At 36.9% G+C, this 19809-nt stretch overlaps 1 protein-coding gene across 1 annotated transcript in view; it reads left to right on the top strand.

The window, feature by feature from the left end:
• Positions 1–19809, top strand: part of SNX4 (sorting nexin 4) — a 62832-nt gene that overhangs the window by 13030 nt on the left and 29993 nt on the right. The window contains exons 3-7 of the mRNA XM_045812582.2: positions 3963–4098; positions 4176–4325; positions 4801–4848; positions 10387–10442; positions 14846–14918. Coding sequence (XP_045668538.1) covers positions 3963–4098; positions 4176–4325; positions 4801–4848; positions 10387–10442; positions 14846–14918 — 463 coding nt within the window. The remainder of the gene's footprint in view (positions 1–3962; positions 4099–4175; positions 4326–4800; positions 4849–10386; positions 10443–14845; positions 14919–19809) is intronic.

The raw sequence follows: 19809 nt of genomic DNA on the forward strand, positions 1-19809 counted from the left end.
AATGCTTTGAGTTAAAATAAAGACGTGAGTTTTTTTGATAGCCAGTAAAATAAAATAATAGAACTACCAGATCTAGTTGATAGTTACAACCATGGTTTAATGTGAGTACATTTTTAGGGAAAAGAAATTTTAAACCCTGCATTTTCATAGGTTTACCAAAAGTCACTGAGCTTGTCTTAAGGCTGCACCCTGTGACTTTTCAAGGCTTTCTCCAGGTCTGTGTTTCTACCAAAAATAAAAGTTAAGGTCTTGGAAAATGTTGTTTAATCTATAGTCACTTCTGAAAGCTCTCTTTGTAAGTATAGTTTTCCTTCTTCCACCAAAAAGGAAAAAAGGGAGAAAATTTATGTACAATAGGATCTTTAGGAACAGAAAGAGGTAAGTAGGGTTGGTCTTTTTAAAATTAGCTCGTTTGGGTTTTTTGTATTTGTTTTGTTTTTTAAGTTTTAATTCCAATTAGTTAATATACGGTGTTGTATTAGTTCAGGTGTACAGTGTAGTAATTCAACAGTTCGTATGTCACCTCGTGCTCATCAGGACAAGTGCACTCCTTAATCACCTGTTTAATCCATACCTCCACCAAAATTAGGTCATTTTGTGACATACGTATCTACATACGTGTATCACAGATTTTTTAAAAATTTATTTATTTATTTTCTTAAGTAGGCTCTTCACTCAGCATGGGGCTTTACTGACAACCCTGAGATCAAGAGTCACATGCTCTGCTGACTGAGCCAGCCAGACACCCTCACAGAGATTTTTAAAGTGATTAAAAAAATATGGTCCCATTAGAGGGTTTTATTTCTGTTTTTGTTTTTTTTTTTTTAAAGATTTTATTTATTTATTTGACAGAGAGACAGCCAGCGAGAGAGGGAACACAAGCAGGGGGAGTGGGAGAGGAAGAAGCAGGCTCACAGCAGAGGAGCCTGATGTGGGGCTCGATCCCAGAACGCTGGGATCACGCCCTGAGCCGAAGGCAGACGCTTAACCACTGTACCACCCAGGCGCCCCTCTGTTTTTTTTTTTTTAAGTTAAATTAGCTACTTAAAAAAAAAAAATCATACTTTAGAAATTACTGTTAACTTTAGCTTTCTAAGTAAATTATTTTTTCCTGTGTTTTTTTTAACTATGAGGTATAATTGACATACAACATCGTTATAGTTTCAGATACACAACATTACCTTGCAGTATTTTTACCAATTGTAAAGTGATCACAAGTCTAATTAACCAACATCTGTCACCATACAGTTCTAAATTTTTTTTCTTAGAATGAGAACTTCTAAGATTTACTCTCTTAGCAACTTTCAAATATGCAATAGAGTATTATTAACTATAGTCACTGTGCTGCAAGATCTTAAATATAAAACTAAAAAGGATATTTTTATTTTTAATATGTATCACTCAAAAGAGCAACAAAATTAGCTGTTGATTACTTTACTGCTGGAAGAGAATCTTGGTTTGAATAATCTAATTTATAGTTGTTTACTTTTGACTTTGAACTGAAGAGAGCAACATAATTTATAACTGAGAGTTGGAGTGACCATACTTGAGTAATGTAGCTATACTCTGAATAAATATTTAAGTGCATCATCAGTAAATGTGGTACACAAAATGATTATCGGGTTGACTTTCACAATTGTATTTCATTATTTTTTTAAAAGTCTTTATTTATTTGAGAGAGAGAGTATAAGCAGGGGGAGGGGCTGAAGGTGAGGGAGAAGCACACTCCCCACTGAGCAGGGAGCCTGAAATAGGGCTTGATCTCAGGACCCCGAGATCATGACCTGAGCCAAAGGCAAACACTTAACCAACTGAGCCACCCAGGTGCCCCCACAATTGTATTTCATTACAAATGTATATTTATTTATCTTCCACAGTATTTTTCATGGAATTATAAATTAAGACAGTGATTCTTAAACTTTAAAGTCATAGGAATCACTTGAGGAATTTGTTAAGCTGCAGGTTTTTTTGTTTTGTTTTGTTTTGTTTTTTAAAGGGAAAGTCTTGGAGGACTTGGGCAAAGGAATGATATGCTCTGACATTTTTTTTTTAAGTCAGAGTTTCTTAAAGATTTTTATTTATACATTTGAGAGAGAGAAAGAGCAAGAGCTGGGGGGTGGGGGAGAGGCAGAGGGAGAAGCAGACTCCCCAGTGAGCAGGGACCCCTCCCCCACCACGGGGCTCAATCGCGGGACCCTGGGATCATGACCCGAGCCAAAAGCAGACACTTAATGACTGAGCCACCCAGGTGCCCCAAGTCACTGGTTTTTAATTTCTCCAGAGATTTTTGGGTTTTTGTTCATAGAATATAAACCCTTTTAAAGTGGATAAGAATATGCATCTTTTAGAATAGGTAAGAATGCTTTGATGAATTGGGAGCAGTATGATGTCATTACTTAAGTGTTCTGATTTGTAAAATGGGGCTAATGATATAGTCTATTGTGAACATTAAATGTTGCATGTAAAACTGGTTATATGCTATTAAATATTTGTCAAATGATTGGATAAATGTGTTAATTGTAGGGTCCAGTGTAAGTCTCCTTTTGAGTTTAGTCAGTCTCCAATGGCTAGACTTTGCCTTAAGTGGCCTTTAAAAAAAAAACCAAACAACTTACACAGGTCTTCTAACAGCCTTGTAGGTGTACTTCTTATAGGCTATATTAATCTACATTAATCTGCTTATTAGCAAGATGTGGGATCTGTTGGTAATGATTTTGAATAATTTGAAACTTGATATTAACCCAAATATTTTTTGAGCTAAAGTTTGAGAATCGGACTTGGAATAGTATTGGTCATAGCTAATGTTTGGGTTAACTCTTTAAAATGAATTATGATTTGATAATTTATGTTTTTGCCATGGGAGCCATTTGTACAGTTTGAATTTCATGTTTTGTTTCTTTTTTACTGATACGCAATGAGTAAATTTAGTGGCAAACCTAATACATAAATGATAAAAACACTGAACATCTATTGTGCTGAGCATGGCGTGATGTATATACTTTCTTAAGACTACTTTATTCCAAGACTGACGTAGCTTCTGTGCTTTTATGCCCTAGTATACAAATGCACATTGTGGTGATATGTGCATTTCTTGCACAATGTGCATTTCTTGGAGGCCCTGAAAGTTACTCTCAAGCAACCAGTTACAAAGTAGGAAGGTCCCGATAATGTTTAGAAGACTGATGCCTTCTAACAATGATTATGCTAGTAGAAATCTTGAGTAGTCAAAATAACTTCAAATATCCTTGGTGTGATTTTACCCAAACTTTCCCCCAACTCTGAGTTGAACTTTTATATGACATTGCCTACAGCTCTTTATGTTAAAGATAAGACTAGAAATGAATTTTTACATTTTTTCCCCCTGCCCTTTCAGAGTTAACATTTTGCCTTTGAGGATATTTCCTGGTATGTGGATGCATCTGATTCCTTTATAACTTTGAATCCAGGTCTTTGCAGTGTCTTGGTCTTTGGCATGAATGTTGTCTCATTGTGGCAGAGTGTAGTTAAAAATACTTTTTATTTAATGAAACAGTAGCTAAGCCAGATTTTACTGTATTGTAAAATCAATTATTATACATTAACTGAATTATTATAAATTGAGGGCTTTAGAATGTGCCCAAAATGATTATTTCTCTGGAGTTCAAATAGGTTTTCTGTAACAGAAGAAAAAGTGGTTAGGAGTGAGGGCTTTGGAATCAGATAGATTTGAATGCCTTACCCAGGGATCTTTGTGACTGTAGGAAGGGTAGCTGCTTCCTCATCTGTAAAATGGGGACAATAATCCCTGCTTCACAGGGTGGTAATGAGGATTAAAAAAGATAATAAATACACGAAAAGTTCTTTACTGAGTGCCTGGTTCATAAGCATTTAGTAAATGGAGTTACAAATTTTAATGGAGGGTGTGTGCATGTATTTTTATTTTTAAAAAAGTGATCTCTATTACTTTTTCTGTTCCTTTTTAGGTCAGTTGAACATACGGATGGTCAGAGTGTTCTCACAGACTCACTATGGAGGCGGTATAGTGAATTCGAATTGTTGAGAAACTACCTTTTAGTTTACTATCCACATATTGTTGTGCCACCTCTACCAGAAAAAAGGGTAAGAAATGAAACAGCAGTGTCGTTCAGAAGTACCGAGCGTTGAGACTGTTCTTCACGATTGTTTTGTTTACCTAGGCAGAATTTGTTTGGCATAAACTCTCTGCTGACAACATGGACCCGGATTTTGTGGAAAGACGACGGATTGGCTTAGAAAACTTTCTCTTGAGAGTTGCCTCACATCCCATCCTTTGTAGAGACAAAATCTTCTATTTGTTTTTAACACAGGTATTTTCTTTTATTTATTGGTCTTTAAAAAAAATTCATTTGATTTTTTTTCTTTTACACTGTAGAATGCTTATGCTTAAGTATCCCTTTGCAGCAGCTTTGTTAGTAAATATGCGTTTAATCATGTTTTTCAGTTTGTTTTTATTTTTAAAATTATAGGGTTAACATCATTCAGCTAATGTTTTTATACTTAAAGATACTAAAGACAGTACCTTCTGGCATCACTTAAATGATATCAAAGTTAGTCTTTAGTTTTTTGAAGCCCAGATCTATAAAATCTTGGGTCTGTCTTTTGGTAATCTTGGGATCTGGATTTTATGCTTAATTTTGAAATGAATTCTTTTTTTTTTTAACCTTTCTTCCATCTTCCCTGAAAAAATAACAGAATTAAAGATACTTAATTTATTTAATTTGGGGTGTTCCTTATAGGTGGTTTTATTTTGTAATGATTTCTAAAATTAACTTTAATTTTTAGGAAGGTAACTGGAAGGAGACCGTGAATGAAACTGGGTTTCAACTGAAGGTAAGAATATTTGTATGAAATAATTTGACAGGTTCCTTTACAATTCTTAGCACAGTCCCATGCACTTAGTGGATACTTGGTATTTATTCAGTGAGTAAATCGAATGTTGGAAATAGACTTTGCTTCTAATATCATTGGTAAGGTTTTCAAAGCAACACTGTGAATTCACTTTGGATTTGCATAATTTTAGTTACTAGTGAGACTGTAGTGGGCATATTTATGAATTTCATTCTGTAGGGAAAGAACATTTTGAAGCAGTAATCTAGACACAAGCTGTAGTTTTTTCCTGCAGTAGGCTCATATACTTTGTGTCTTTTTTTTTTTTTTTTTTTTTTTTACCCCCTCTGCCTTTACCACTGCCACTCACATTCTTGCCCACATACTTGCTCATTTTTTATCACATATGAAGAACACTTCTGAAGAATCGCGCTTGGCGTTCCCAATCATAGCAGACGAAAAAATGAGCCATATGTCATGCTTTTTCTGTCTACTGGGACATGGTGGTCAGCTTTGAGTGGGCATACGAGCCATTTTCAATTAGTGTCTTTTAGTGATAATCTGTGCTTGGGGATGAACTTGTTATCTAAAAATTGAAAAGCATGGTATAGTATAATGGCCACCCTAACTCCTATTTGCTCTCCCTTTTGGCCCCAAAAGTAACGTAAACACAGGTTGTTGGCAAATTTTTGAAAGTTTTCATCTCTTGTGTGAACTTAGAACAGGTAAGTAGAAAAATGTAATGTAAATTGAGAGGATATATAAATTGATGAACAATTCATATGATAATTCAGTAATAAAAATTCAGTGGGTCTAGGCAACAAGAACAAAATGTCTTTACAGTAGTTTTGAAAACACCCCCTAGAGATTTATGTATTAGCACATAGGTATTTGAAATTTAGCACAAAAAAACTAGGAAGAGAAAAATTTGTTTCTGCATGGAAAATATAATCAAGTATCTAATTCTGTCCTAAGCTGATTCTAATATATAAAACTTTTATTGACAGGTTGCATGAAAAAATTAGAATTTTTTTGGTTATAATTCATTATTTTATGGCACTCAGAATATTGGAATTTTAATTTAGAGTTGGATTTGAAATAACTCAAAACTTTAAAAAATGTTTTTATTTTGATAGGTTTTCTGAGAACTAGTCTAAGATATTAGGAGCTAATATTAAGGAAAAGAGAAAAGTAAAACATAATTGTTTTGGTAACTTCTCTTTAATAGTCAAAGATTTAGTCATTAGTTGAGTAACTAGTTAACAGTTTTTTGTCCTTGAACCTAGTGTTTGGCCATGACTTTGGTGACCTTGAGAAAGCGCTTGAGTTCTTCATCTGTATAGACGATGCTGTTTACTGAGTGCATTGAATCTTGTGCATAGGGGCTATTTAAGAGTTAACATGTTTCATATTTGGGTTGCCTGATGGTAGAGCCTCAGTTTCACTTTTCTACGGTCTTTGAAAGGTAATACTTAATGCACAATATTAATAATTTGAAAAGTCAGGCTCTTAATGAAATAGAACAGAAATAAGATGTATGAAGAGACTTTAGAAATCCTTGTGTCCTGGTGTATTCCTTATTTTGTTGTGGTTGATTCTTGTTTTAAGTCCTTTCATCAGTGAAATGGAATCTTTTTTAGACCACCTCACACATATGTACACACATGCATGCATGTATGTAAGGTTCATGTACATAACACGTTACCATCCATATTACCTCTCTTTTTGGTTATAAATTGTATGTAAAAATGGTTGGTAAAGGAAGTATTGGAAACTATTCCTGTGAAAATAAGATTGTTCTGAATCAGGCCAGATATTTATATTTTATAAGAATATTTGACATTGAGGGGTGCCTGGGTGGCTCAGTCAGTTAAGTGTCTGATTCTAGATCTCAGCTCAGGTCTTCACCTTGGGGTTGTAGGTTCAGGCCCCACTTTGGGCTCTGTGCTGGCTGTGGAGCCTACTTCAGAAAAAGAATATTTGACTTTGGCCCTTGGCTTTTGGATTGTCACCTTCAAACTGAAATGTCAGCTAACTTTAATTTTCCTTTTTTTTTTTTTTTTTAAGATTTTATTTATTTGAGAGAGAGCGAGCAGGGAAGGGTCAGAGGGAGAAGGAGAAGCAGACTCCCCGTGAACAGGAAGCCTGACATGGGGCTTAACCCCAGGACCCTGAGACCATGACCTGAGCCAAAGGCAGACGCCTAACTGACTGAGCCACCCAGGCGCCCCCGATTTTCCTTTTTTCACACGTTTTGTTTAATTTAATATATAGTTTTGGCCTATTAGATTAATATTTTCTTAAATCTTTTTAGAGTAATTATTATACCCAGCAAGATAATTATACAAATCTGGTTTCTTTTTAAAGATTTTACTTATTTATTTATTTGAGAGAGATAGAGTAAGCGTGGGGTGGAGGGAAAGGGAGAGAATCGAATCTCAAGCAGACTCCATGCTGAGTGTGGAGCCTGATGTGGGGCTTAATCTCAAGACCCTGCGATCGTGACCTGAGTCAAAACCAAGAGTCCGACACTTAACTGAATGAGCTACCCAGGCACCCCAAAAATCTAGTTTGTTTTTTATCAGTGGTCCACTTAATATAAACATGAGCAACAACTCTTTTCATCACTGCTTTATATTGGTGTTTTTTGTCTTGAATATTTATATAAATATTCAATTGTTAACTAATTTAGTGAAAGGAGAGCAAGGAGTTTAATGAACATATAAACTAGTTACTCTAGTATAAAGTACTTTTGTTTTAACTCCCGTTAACTCAGTAAGGTACTGACATGAAAGTGTCATCCATATACCAAAACCTTAAATGCATCTACATTGACTCAGAGGAATCCAGAACCCTGTTTGTTGCTTTGGAGTAGAGACTGCTGGTGTCCCCAGTCTGGACTTTTAAAATCTCTGCTAATCTGTGTATTCCACAGAAATGCCAAGAGAGCCATTGTGGTGATTCCAAATGCCAGATGCCTGGAGAGTATCAGATGCTCTTCTGGGTACTGTGGAAATAGTAGTGGATGAGCTGAAAACCTTCATAAACTCCCATGTTCTTATGGGTCTTATATTTTAGTAGTTGGAGACATTAAATTAACATTTAAATAAGATACTTTAAAAGTTATAAGTCATCTTTGTTAAAGAGTATGATAGCAGATATTTTTTTCAGAGATTATTTTGAAATAGGTGACCATAAAACTTACTGTCCAAATGGGGACACTTTCAAGAGTAGAAAGGGGCACTGAATAATGAGTCTAGGACAACACGCATAAACCGGGACTGTCCTGGATAAATTCGGTCACATGGTTGAAGAGATAACGTTAGAGCTGAGACAGGAATAGGAAACCTGCAGTGGAGTCAGGCTGGGAATCAGGCTGGGAGCCAGGGAAGAGGAATGTTCGAGAGAGGCCCAAGCTGGGTGGTGGTTTACTAGGCAACATTTGAGGGAAGAAAAGAATCAGAAAGTGAAGTAACCAAGGGAGACAAGATCCAGGACAAGGAAGGTAAAATATGGAATAGGAACCAGGAGAGAGGAGGAAGGGGGACGTAGGGAGAACATGGGAAGTAAGGTAGTAAGTTGGGGCTAGAGAATAGTTGGGGTTATTTTTCATTCAGCATGTTTGTCCTCTGCCAGGCTTCGTGAGGCACCGGGGCTACAGCAGTGAGCAAAGACCTGGAAGGTTTTGCCGGGGCTGCTGTTGTGCAGCTCCCAGGGGCACCTGCACATTGTGCTTTTGATGGCTCGTGTATTCTAGTGGGCAGCTCAGAGACAAGTGAGCAGCTACCGATTTCAAGTCGTGCTGTTTCAAAGGAGGTAAAAGAAGGTGGTACGAAACAGTGATGGGTCAGGGGGCTTCTTAAGATGTTTGATGGGGAATCCGAAAGAGGGTTGGTAAGCTGTCAGGTTTGGAATAGTCCAGGTGCTTTTTTCAAGATCTGGCTTTGGGGACATTTTAGGCAACTTTTCTGTTTATGGAGTCTTGTGAAATGGTGAGCATATTGAGTTGGGTGTTCTGATGAACCTGAGCTGACAGAGTACGGGTAAGCAGAGGTTAGGGTGGTGACGTTCAACAGTATATGACTTCTAAATTGGTAAATTGTTGATAAGAAGTAAAAAATAAATTGGCATTGTTAAGAATTTGAGATGCCAGAAAAGATACAAATGAAAATATCCTTCTTTCCTCATAGTTTTTATGTAATTTCATCCTCATTCAAAGAATCACATTTGTATGTGATTATATAGAGTCTTTAACACTTCGGTGTTTGGTTATTTTAATTAATTAAAATATGTTCTTCTAATTAATTAAAAAAGAATATAAGTGAGTAATATATGCCTTAAATTCATAGGTGTGTTTGTATGTAAGGACTTTCACATGGACTAGCTTGTTTGCCCCTGAGAAGTGAGAAAGGTCAAGAATTGGTGAAATACTGATTTTAGAAATAAGAGGATCCCAGAAATCAGAGATAAATTAAGTTTCTGTGGATATTCTTGATAGCTTTTTTAATTTCTTGTGATCTGAAGTTCTAAGAGGCTGTTTGTGGAGTAACATACTTGTTGCATTTATTTTTATTTTCTTAGCCAAGTAATTTGGGGAGCCCTAGGATTGTTTTGTCTTATTTGTTTTATTAATTTGGGAGTATATGTAATTATGGGTTGGAAATTGTGGAGTAATGGAAAATTTTCAAGCTGATTGTGAGTTTCAAACTACATTATAAAATTAATTCCTGATTGAGCCACCTTTTATGAACTCTGTAGTTTCTGTGCCTGGTCAGAAAAGTAATTCAATGTTTTTTTTCTTTTCTTTTTTTTTGCGGGGGGGGGGGAACTTAGGATACAATTTGGATATGTTAAGTATAAATTTTATAGAATGCATTTATTGTTTAGTTTTGATCCCTCTGTTCCTTCTTTGAGAGCAATTATTTAGAATAAGTAAAAATAGTTAAAAAGTTAAAAAAACGATGGTTAAAAAGTTATGCTGTATTGTAACATTTTCTGTCAGCTAGATAGAAACTAATTTGATGTCCTCTTGTTTTACTGTGTACAGTATTTACTACAGGTATTTCTGTATTTCTCTTTTGAAATACTGATCATGACAGTGAAAAAAACCAGTGTATGTTTGGTTTGGATTCTATCTGGGAACTACCTGCAGTAATGCATACGCTTCAGAGCAGTAGTTTTATTTAGTTTATCATTGCTTTTCTTGATATAGAGAAAGGTAAACTACTTTTTTCACATGATCTATTCTGACTTGTTATAATGCAGAGCTATATCTATACCTGTTAGTGTGTTGATGTTTATAATTGTTTTACTTTGGTACCATTGAATGCCATGTATTCAGTTTAAGTTATTAAAACATTGCTTTTGTAGTGTTTTCAAAATTACTACTAAGCTGTTTTTTTTAGATATGTTTAATGTGTTTGACACAAATGGTATGAAGAAAACTGTACTTGGGCATCTTAATTCTAAAGGGAAAGTAACACTGTTTGGATTTATACCCTGAAATGTAATTGTATTAAGTGAATACATTATTTTTTCCAGGCAGACTCCAGGTTAAAAGCGCTTAATGCAACATTCAGAGTGAAAAACCCAGACAAGTAAGGTTTTGTTTTAATAACAGTTACAATGTTGTTTTGAATGGTGCTTATCAATTTATTTAATTTTTCATTTCTGAATGTGTGCACTTTATTTGCTAACTATTTTAAATAGTAATTCACGTTTAGTGAAATCCTCTTACAGTCTAAAACTGGTTTTGAGATTTGGTAACTTAATTGGGTTTAAGGTTGCAAGTAACTGAAGTTTTAGAAAATTAAACCACTGCTTTTTCCTAGAAGGATTTATGAAAAGGTTGTTGAAGATACCAGAAAAATAAGAGAAGTAATTTTAATTTCATATGGAATAGTTTATATATGACTTTGCTTGTCAAATATGTACAAAGTTCAAGATGAGATTATATATTATATATATATTTTATAATAAGCTACTTTGTATACCAAGAAAACTTGATAGATAAATGCACACTAGTATAATAATTTCATGGAGATGTATTTATATGATAGTTACTTGACTTCATTAATGTCAGTTTGGTGTTTGTGAGACCATTTCTATAATAAGGGAAGCCTGTGCATTCAGAAAAAAACTTCCTTAGGATGAGACCTAGACGTTTCTTAATATTTTGCTTTTACTCATTCTCTGAATTGGGTGTATAATTTAGGCTCTTCATTATATGGACCTTTACCTGGACTTTGATTCAACTAAATTCTTCAGTTAGAAAGGTGCTCAGGCAGATGAGGCTTTTCCATTTTGGGCTGCGAAGCTCATGAGGTGTGTTAGAATTTCTGTAGTTAGGCCTTCAGCATTAATTTCTGTGTGGTGTAAATTCTTATCAAATGCCAGGTTTGCATAGTCTGGTAATGTATTATGCCTGACTTTATAAATCATAACACATTAGCATAATGCCTTTGGTTTTTAATATAAATTTTGAATATAAAATATGAATAAATATTTAAACTTTTGGTAATCAGGAAATTGTGATGTAACCATGGAGGGTTTTTTTTAAATAGGCTTATTTATTTGTTTAAAAAATATTTATTTGAGAGAGAGTGAGAGCAGGAGTGGGGGGAGGGGCAGAGGGAGAGGACAAGCGAGAAGCAGACTCACTGCTAAGCAGGGAGCCTCATGTGGGGCTCGATCCCAGGACCCTGGGATCATGACCTGTGCTGAAGTCAGATGCTTAACCAACTGAGCCACCCAGGTGCCCCTTAATAGACTTTTTTAGAAGAGTTTTAGTGTTACAGAAAAATTGAGTGGATAACACAGAGGTCCCATATATATCCTTTGCCCCCACACATGCCCTGTCACCCTCACTGTTAACATCCCCCACCAGAATGGTACATTTGTTACAATTGATGAACCTATGTTAACCATACTGTTACCACTCAAAGACATTATATTAGGCTTCACTCTTGGTGTCGCATATTGTATGGGTTTTGACAAATTTATAATGACATGTATTCATCATTGTCATATCATACAAAGTATTTTCACTGTCCTGGGGTGCCTGGCTGGCTCAGTCTGTTAGAGCACATAACTCTTAATCTCAGGGTCATGAGTTCAAGCCCCAGGTTGGGCATGGAGCCTACTTAAAACTTAAAAAAGAAATAAAAACAAAAATAAACAAAAAACCCCAAAATATTTTCACTATTCTGAAAATCCTCTGTGGTCTGCCTATTTGTCCCTCTGTCCCAGGTCCTGGCAACCAGTGATTTCCATAGTTTTCCTTTTCTAGAATGTCCTATACAGTATGTAGCCTTCTCAGATTGGCTTTTTTCACTTAGTAATATGCATTTAAGATTCCACTGAGGTTTCATTATGAGGGTTATAATGACAAGCATGGTATATAAGAGATGTTCTCTAGGTAAAGAACTAAAATTTTAAGTCGCCCTCCAGAGAAAGCTTTGAGAAACCTAGTAAGCTAGCTTTATGACTTTGTTGGATGTACATTCATTGAGGAGCGTGTAGGTGAGACTATTTTTTTAATTAATATTTTAATATTTTGTCAGTTGAAGTTTTTCAATTTAATGAAAAATATTTTATCAATTGAATGTTGTCTTCCCTTTTCTGACCTAATCATAGGTTTCTGGATGGTAAAAATTTATTTAATATCCATATTATATATAGAATTTTAAATTTGATATGACCAATAACATAACCAAGGGAGTTTTTTGCTCCTGTTCTTATAAAGTGTGTAATTAATGTGTAATTGGGAATAGAATTTGTTTGCCTTAAGTTCTAGATAAGAGGATTGTCTATATCATTCATTGTTCTTTTTTTTTTTTAAGTTTTATTATTTATTTATTTATTGTTAAGTAATCTCTGCACCAAATATGGGACTCAATCTCGTGACCCCGAGGTCAAGAGTCAGATGCTGCTCTGACTGAGCCAGCCAGGCAGCCCTGTATCATTCATTGTTAAAACAGATTCTTCACGTAGAGACTCTCTGTTCTAGCTATGTCGTATATTATATATATTTTACATACTGGGTCTAGCTGGCCCAATATATAATTATTATTCGTACCATTACTAAAATAGTGTACATCACTAAAATACTTTTATTCTGTCTTTTCTTAAAATGTAGAAAACCGGAAAAATTGTTTTAGAGGGATTGCCAAAATGATACTAGCTTCACACGTTTATGTTTCTTCAAACTGGGGTGCCTGGCTGGCTTAGTCGGAAGAGCATGTGACTCTGGATCTTGTGGTCGTGAGTTTGAGCCCCACGTTCAGTGCAGAGATTTCTAAAAAAATAAATAAGCTTAAATAAAAGAAGATACATTTCTTCAAACTAGACTGTTAAAAAGAGCAGTTTGGAGATGGACCTCAAGTCTTCTACTTCTTTGTGGCAATATTTAGAAAATATTTGGGCAATGTGTAGGAGGTAGACCAAGAGATTAGTAGAATGAATGGGGCAAAAGAGAGGGACAGAAAATACAGGTGGCACCCAGGTTTCATTCTTTAGAATGCTCAGGAGTACAGGGCAGAGAGACTCGGGAGGGATAGGGGAAGGTAAGTTGAGCTGTGGGTATGTAAGCAAGTAGAAATGTCTGCTGGTCGGTTGGCTCTATAGACCTGGTGTTTAGGAGAGAGATTTTGGGCAGCAGGGAGAAATGTGGAGTTCAGTAGCATGTACATTAGAATTGTGAAGCTTTGTGAATGATAAGTCACAGAAAGTCTGTAGATTGAAAGATTGATAATAAAGATGGCTGAGGACCCAGGATTGGACCCCAAGGAGTGCCAACACTTTGAGGGTGTTTTCCAAAGTGTAATCTGAAGATCAGCAGCATCTGAATCCTGTGGGTTGGGCTTTTGAAACCTTCAGCTTCCCGAGTCTCACTAGGGCCTCTGTGTACAGTTTTGCTTGTTCACACCCCTCTCCTACTGAGAGGCTCTTGGTAGTGTTTCTAGCAAACACTCTAGGGGTTCTTTGTGCGCTAAAGTTGGAGGTGTAACAGGTGGGGGAAGGAAATGTGTACTGCAAAAGAGACTTCAGGCGTAACCAGAGAGTAAAAGGAAAAGCATGAGAAAGTAAAACTGATGTTAAGGGAAAACATTTTTGAGGAGGGTGAGGTCAGCTTTTACATTGCTGAAAGGACCCAGGAAGATGAGGACTAAAGGATATCGTTGGATTTTAGCAACATGAGAATAGTTAGTGAGTTTGTCAGGAGTATTTCTCCACTCTGGTGCTGGAGGCAAAACTAGATTGCAGCGGGCTGCACAGTGAATGGGAGCTGGTGTTGCTGGAGAGCATGCCTTGTCACAGCGTGCCTGTGAGGGGCCAGGGATGAGAGGGTGTTAACAGCTGGGTGTGTTGTCAAGGGAGCGTGTGTATGTATTTTAACATAGGAGAGTTAATCGATACGCTGATGAGAAGGAGCTTACAGAGAGTGGAAGTTAGAAAATAGGAATATGGGGTATAGTTGGGGTAGAATCTAGAGTACTGATGGGAAGAAGGGTCCTCAAGGAAGGACGAAATAATAGAGGTGGATGTGTTTACTAGCAGGAGATCCTACTAATGGCTGTGTTTAATGTGTGAAGCTTGGTTGGAGAGTGACAGGTGGTGGTATCAGAAGTTTCCCATCTTTATGCAGAATGGTAGTTATGAGATTAGGGAAACAAAAATTACTGAGCAGCATGGAGATGGCGGTTAGAGACCATGAGTTTAGCACCATAAATTTTTTTCAAGTAATTTTTCAAACAAATTTTATCTCTATCTCAGTTTCACAGTAAAAATTATGAAGTATGACATCTTTTATTGTCTTTAAAAATTTCAAAAGGAAATATGGTTGTTTAAAGTTTTTTGAATTTGTATCGGTGTGTACATAAAGCCAGCGTATGGTTAAATAGAATCGGTTTCATTGTTCTCAAGAACTGCTGTTTTGTCTTTCAGTTTTTGACCTGTTTTCATGAGAAAAAAATAATGTTTTATTTATTTCCTGTTTCAGGAGATTTACGGAACTAAAACACTACAGTGATGAACTGCAGTCTGTCATCTCACATCTTCTTCGAGTCAGAGCTGTAAGTGGTCCCCAAGAGCTTTTTGACACACATTCATAAGGAAGCGCTTCTCACCTAATCACATTTTTAAATAAGGGATGGTATTTATTATGAGTAGCTGATTTTTGCATTCAGATTTGGCCTGTTCATCATCCAAACTGCATTTTTAAGAAAATGTGAAATGTTTTCTGGCATAAACAGCTTGAAGGTTTTTAGCCTGTTGTTTTCCCTGTGCTTGTATATGGTTGTTTGACCATCTTGTCAAAGGCCTGCCTTTTCCGTGTTGGAATGTAATTAAGTAAGTGTGGGAGTTTAGATCTACATGTAATGATATTCTTATACTTTCGAGGGTTTTTTTTTAAAATAGCGAAATAGTTTATGTATGTTAGGCCATCCTGTGTCTGTGCTTTTAAATTCTCCTAAGTAAACTTTTTTGAGATAATGGTCTGCCATGACAGAAGTAATTAGAAATCGAGGTATAATCACTGAAATTAGCCATATGATTGGCTGTGGTAGACATGGAACCATTAGAACCTGCCTGTACTAAAGACTTTGAAAGGGGCGCCTGGGTGGCTCAGTCTGTTAAGCGTCTGCCTTTGGCTCAGGTCATGATCCTGGAGTCCTGGGTGGAGCCCCGCATTGGCTTCCTGCTCAGCAGGGAGTCTGCTTCTCCCTCTCCCTCTGTCCCTCCCTCAGCTCATGTTCTTTCTCTCTCTCTAATAAATAAATGAAATTTTTAAAACAACAACAACAACACCTCTGAAAGATAACTGGGATACCAGGTGTAGGATCACAACTTACACGGATTGGAGTCCTCTTGAAATACATTATCTGGGATTTGTTTTAATGAGAGCATCTACTGGTGAGGAGTAGAAAGTGGGGGCCATTTTAGATGAAACTAGATTGGCCATATAATAATTGTTGACGGTAGGTGTTGGGAAATGGAAGTATATTCTACTGTTCTCTACTTTTTGTATGTTTGAATATTTCTGTGATAAAGAGTATAAAAAAATAGGGGCGCCTGGGTGGCTCAGTCGTTAAGCGTCTGCCTTTGGCTCAGGGCGTGATCCCAGAGTTCTGGGATCGAGCCCCACGTCAGACTCTTCCGCTGGGAGCCTGCTTCTCCCTCTCCCACTCCCCCTGCTTGTGTTCCCTCTCTCGCTGGCTGTCTCTCTCTCTCTGTCAAATAAATAAATAAAATCTTTTTTAAAAAAAAAAAGTATAAAAAAATAAAATAAGGGAAAAAGATCCTTTTGAATATCTTTATATTGGCCCAGTCTCCTGTTTAACCATTCAGAATACATAGACTCCCTGAATAAATTATGAGATACTTTCTAATAGAAGAAAAGGTACCTGTGAGAATTAGTAGGCTAGATCAAGAACTGGGTATTGGGAAGCTGTGGTTTGATAAGGTAATTAGACAACAGTTCTTGTGGAAAGTTGGGAGTAGGGGGGATGGAGACACCCCAGAAGACTGGAAGAATAATTCATATAGCTTTGTCTTTTATGCTAGAAACCTTGGAGAATTGATTTAAACAAGAGGTCTGGCTGATTGTGAAAGCTGTATCCTTTTTAAAGGCCTTCAGCCGAAGGGAAGGGCAGGGGACACTGTAGAAAGCCTTGTTTACCAGTGAGGTTAACAGTTCTGGGGCTTCGAGGAGGCAGAGGTACTTTATTGTGCACTCACGTGACCACCCCCAGGTACTGAGAATCTCAACAGTCTTTCAGACCCAGAAGAAAACGAAAGGACAAAGCAGAAAAACCAGCTAGAATCAGATTTATCAGAAATCTCCAAGATGAGTGGTGAATTGAACGGAGTGCAACAGTTAAACACTCAGAAAATCTGTGAAGTACAGGCAATAAATTTAAGTGAGACCTACAGGAGGGAGACATGATTGTCATTGCTGTGAGCCTGTCACAGACCAGTTAGCCTGAAGGAAGGTATACGTGATTGCTTTCATAAAACAAGAAAGAAAATTGTCACAAGGCAAGATAATCATAGTGATTATGTCTTGTTTTCCGCTGGAAGTAGATTTTTAAATGTGATTAATATTTAATAACCTTTAAAGATTATGGCAAACACTTTTCCCACATGCCCTACCTTCGAGAACCTCTCTCGGCCTATTCTCTTTTGTCATTCATTTCTCGCCTCAAATGCCTCCCTCAGAGAAATCTTTCCTGGGCATCTTATTTTCTATCATTTTCTGTCATTTCTCTATCATATCATATTCTGTCATTGCTGTTGTCTTTATAACAGCACTGTCTGGCATTGCGTTCTGCTTTAATTTGTTCGTTATGTCCCCTACTAGTATATGTGAGCTCCACGAGAGCAGCTTTGTTTTCTCACGGCTAAGTCCCTGGAATAATGCCCAGCTCATAGTAGACGCTCACTGTATATATAATTCATTGAATGAATGAACAAATGAATGTATATGCTGACATTTTTGTGTTTAAAAAGATCTGAAGGGGGCGCCTGGGTGGCTCAGTCGTTAAGCGTCTGCCTTTGGCTCAGGGCGTGATCCCAGAGTTCTGGGATCGAGCCCCACATCAGGCTCCTCCGCTGGGAGCCTGCTTCTTCCTCTCCCACTCCCCCTGCCTGTGTTCCCTCTCTCGCTGGCTGTGTCTCTGTCACATAAATAAATAAAATCTTAAAAAAAAAAATCTGAAGAAACGGATAAATTGCTCCTTTTATTTTAAATTCCAGTATAGTTAACCTACAGTGTTATTTTAGTTTCAGGTGTACAATATAGTGATTCAGCAATTCCATACGTCACCCAGTGCTCATCACAACAAATTGCTCCTTAATCCCCATGTCCTGTTTCACCCGACCGCCACCCACCTCCCATCTGGTAACCATCAGTTTGTTCTTTATAGTTAAGATAAATTGCTTCTTGAATTTAATTATAACCAACCAGGGAGAACTGGTTAGTAATGTATATGTGAAAAGAACCTTTAAAGAAACAACCTTGTCATCAAAGAGTTTGTAAAACGTAAGTAAGAGAATTGTGGGTGTAGATATTTATCCCAAGCTCTTTGTTTGTTTTTTGCTTAAGATTCTATTTTTTATTTAAAGATTTTATTTATTTATTAGAGAGAGAGAGCAGGCATGAGGGGGCAGGAGGGGCACAGGGAGAAGCAGATTCCTTGCTGAGCCGGGAGCCTGACACAGGACTTGATCCCAGAACCCTGGGATCATGACCTGAGCTGAAGATAGATGCTTAACCAATTGAGCCAGCCAGGCACCCAAGATTTTATTTAAAAAAAAAAGAAAAGAATAAAGATCTTATTTATTTTTTTGTTAAGGTTTTATTATTTTTTTAAAAGATTGTATTTATTTATTTGTCAGAGAGAGAGAGAGAGAGGGAGAGCGCAAGCAGGGGGAGCGGCAGGCAGAGGGAGAAGCAAGCTCCCCGCTGGACAAGGAGCCAGATGCAGGACTCCATGCCAGGACCCTGGGATCATGACGTGAACCGAAGGCAGACGCTTAACCGACTGACCCAGGCATCCCTAAGATTTTATTTTTAAGTAATCTCTATACCCAATGTGTGGCTGAAACTTAAAACGCTGAGATCAAGAGTCAAATGCTCTACCGACTGAGCCAGCCAGGTGCCCCTTCCTAAACTTTATGAAAACAGGCTTCAGAAACTTTAATGACATTAAAAATAACTTGAGCTCTTGAAAGGAAAGGCAGCCCTTGATCTGTGAGTCAAATTGAAATTCTTAGTGAATAAATGAGAGAAATGCCAGTGAACAATATAGGATGCTTTCTGATTAGCTAAAATTTTGATTGTTCTAAAATTGGGAGAAAGACTGTTCAAGTCATGGACAGTAACAGAAAAGTAGAAATGAAAGGTTAAAGTCCCAACACAGACAGAAGCCTATAAATAACATAAAAAACACCACAGGGAGGTCCTTTTTGTAACATTCAGAATGTCAGGAGAAGAAGGCTTAGATGCTGTTTGAGACAGATGATGAATTCCTTTATTTATTTATTGTGTTTTATTTTTGAGACAGGATGAATTCTTAACAGATGAAGAGAAAATAGAATTATTTGATTATCTTTTCTGTCAAGGAGAATTCTTTTGAAAGTAGAAAAGGCAAAAAATAAGTTTTAGATTGGATTGAAGAGTTAAATATTTAAGAGATCAAAGCAGAACAACTGGAAAGAGTAGGTGGCCTTGGACTGCGAGGAGCTGGCTTTGAATAGTGTCTCTGCCATTTACTGGGTCCTTCAGACAAATCCGGTAACCTTTCAGGGTTTGTTTCTTGCCTAAAAAATGGGAATATCTGCCTGGCTCATAGTAGGTCCTGAATAAATATTTGTTATATGAAGGTGCCTTATTCTTAGAATTATGAGACTCAGATGAAATAATTTGTGTCTTGTAAATAACAACGGAAAGATAATATTGATCTCTAATATTTATTTACCACTGTCTATCAGCCAGTGCTCAGCCATGTTACAATATTCTTATCAAGTTCCCACAATAGCCCTTCAAAGGTAGGTACTGTTACTGTCCCCATTTTGTAGACTAGGAACAGGGGCAAAGGAAATTAAATGAAATTAATGATTTGTTTGATATCATACTGTAATAGATGTGTGGAGCCAGAATTTCCACTTTTGTCTGACTCTGGAGCCCACGCTCTTAACTAGCTACAAATGGTATATTGACAGAGGACATGAATTCAAGTAGATTGAGCGAGAAGAGAACCGATTTTCATTGAGTCATCCTCCTTAATGCCAGGACCCTTACAAATGTCATCTTATTTAATCCTCACAGAGTTATATGATGAAGGTCATTTCCACATTTCCAAAAGAAGGATGTAATAACAAGGCTTGGAGTGGTTTAATAAATCTCCAAAGTCAAACCCTAAAGTAAGAAGGAGCTGGAATTTGAACTCACATTTGACTGCA

Source organism: Ursus americanus, chromosome 4 (assembly GCF_024610735.1).
Source record: "Ursus americanus isolate L20-20 chromosome 4, mUrsAme1.1.p, whole genome shotgun sequence".
In the NCBI taxonomy this organism is placed as follows: Eukaryota; Metazoa; Chordata; class Mammalia; order Carnivora; family Ursidae; genus Ursus; species Ursus americanus.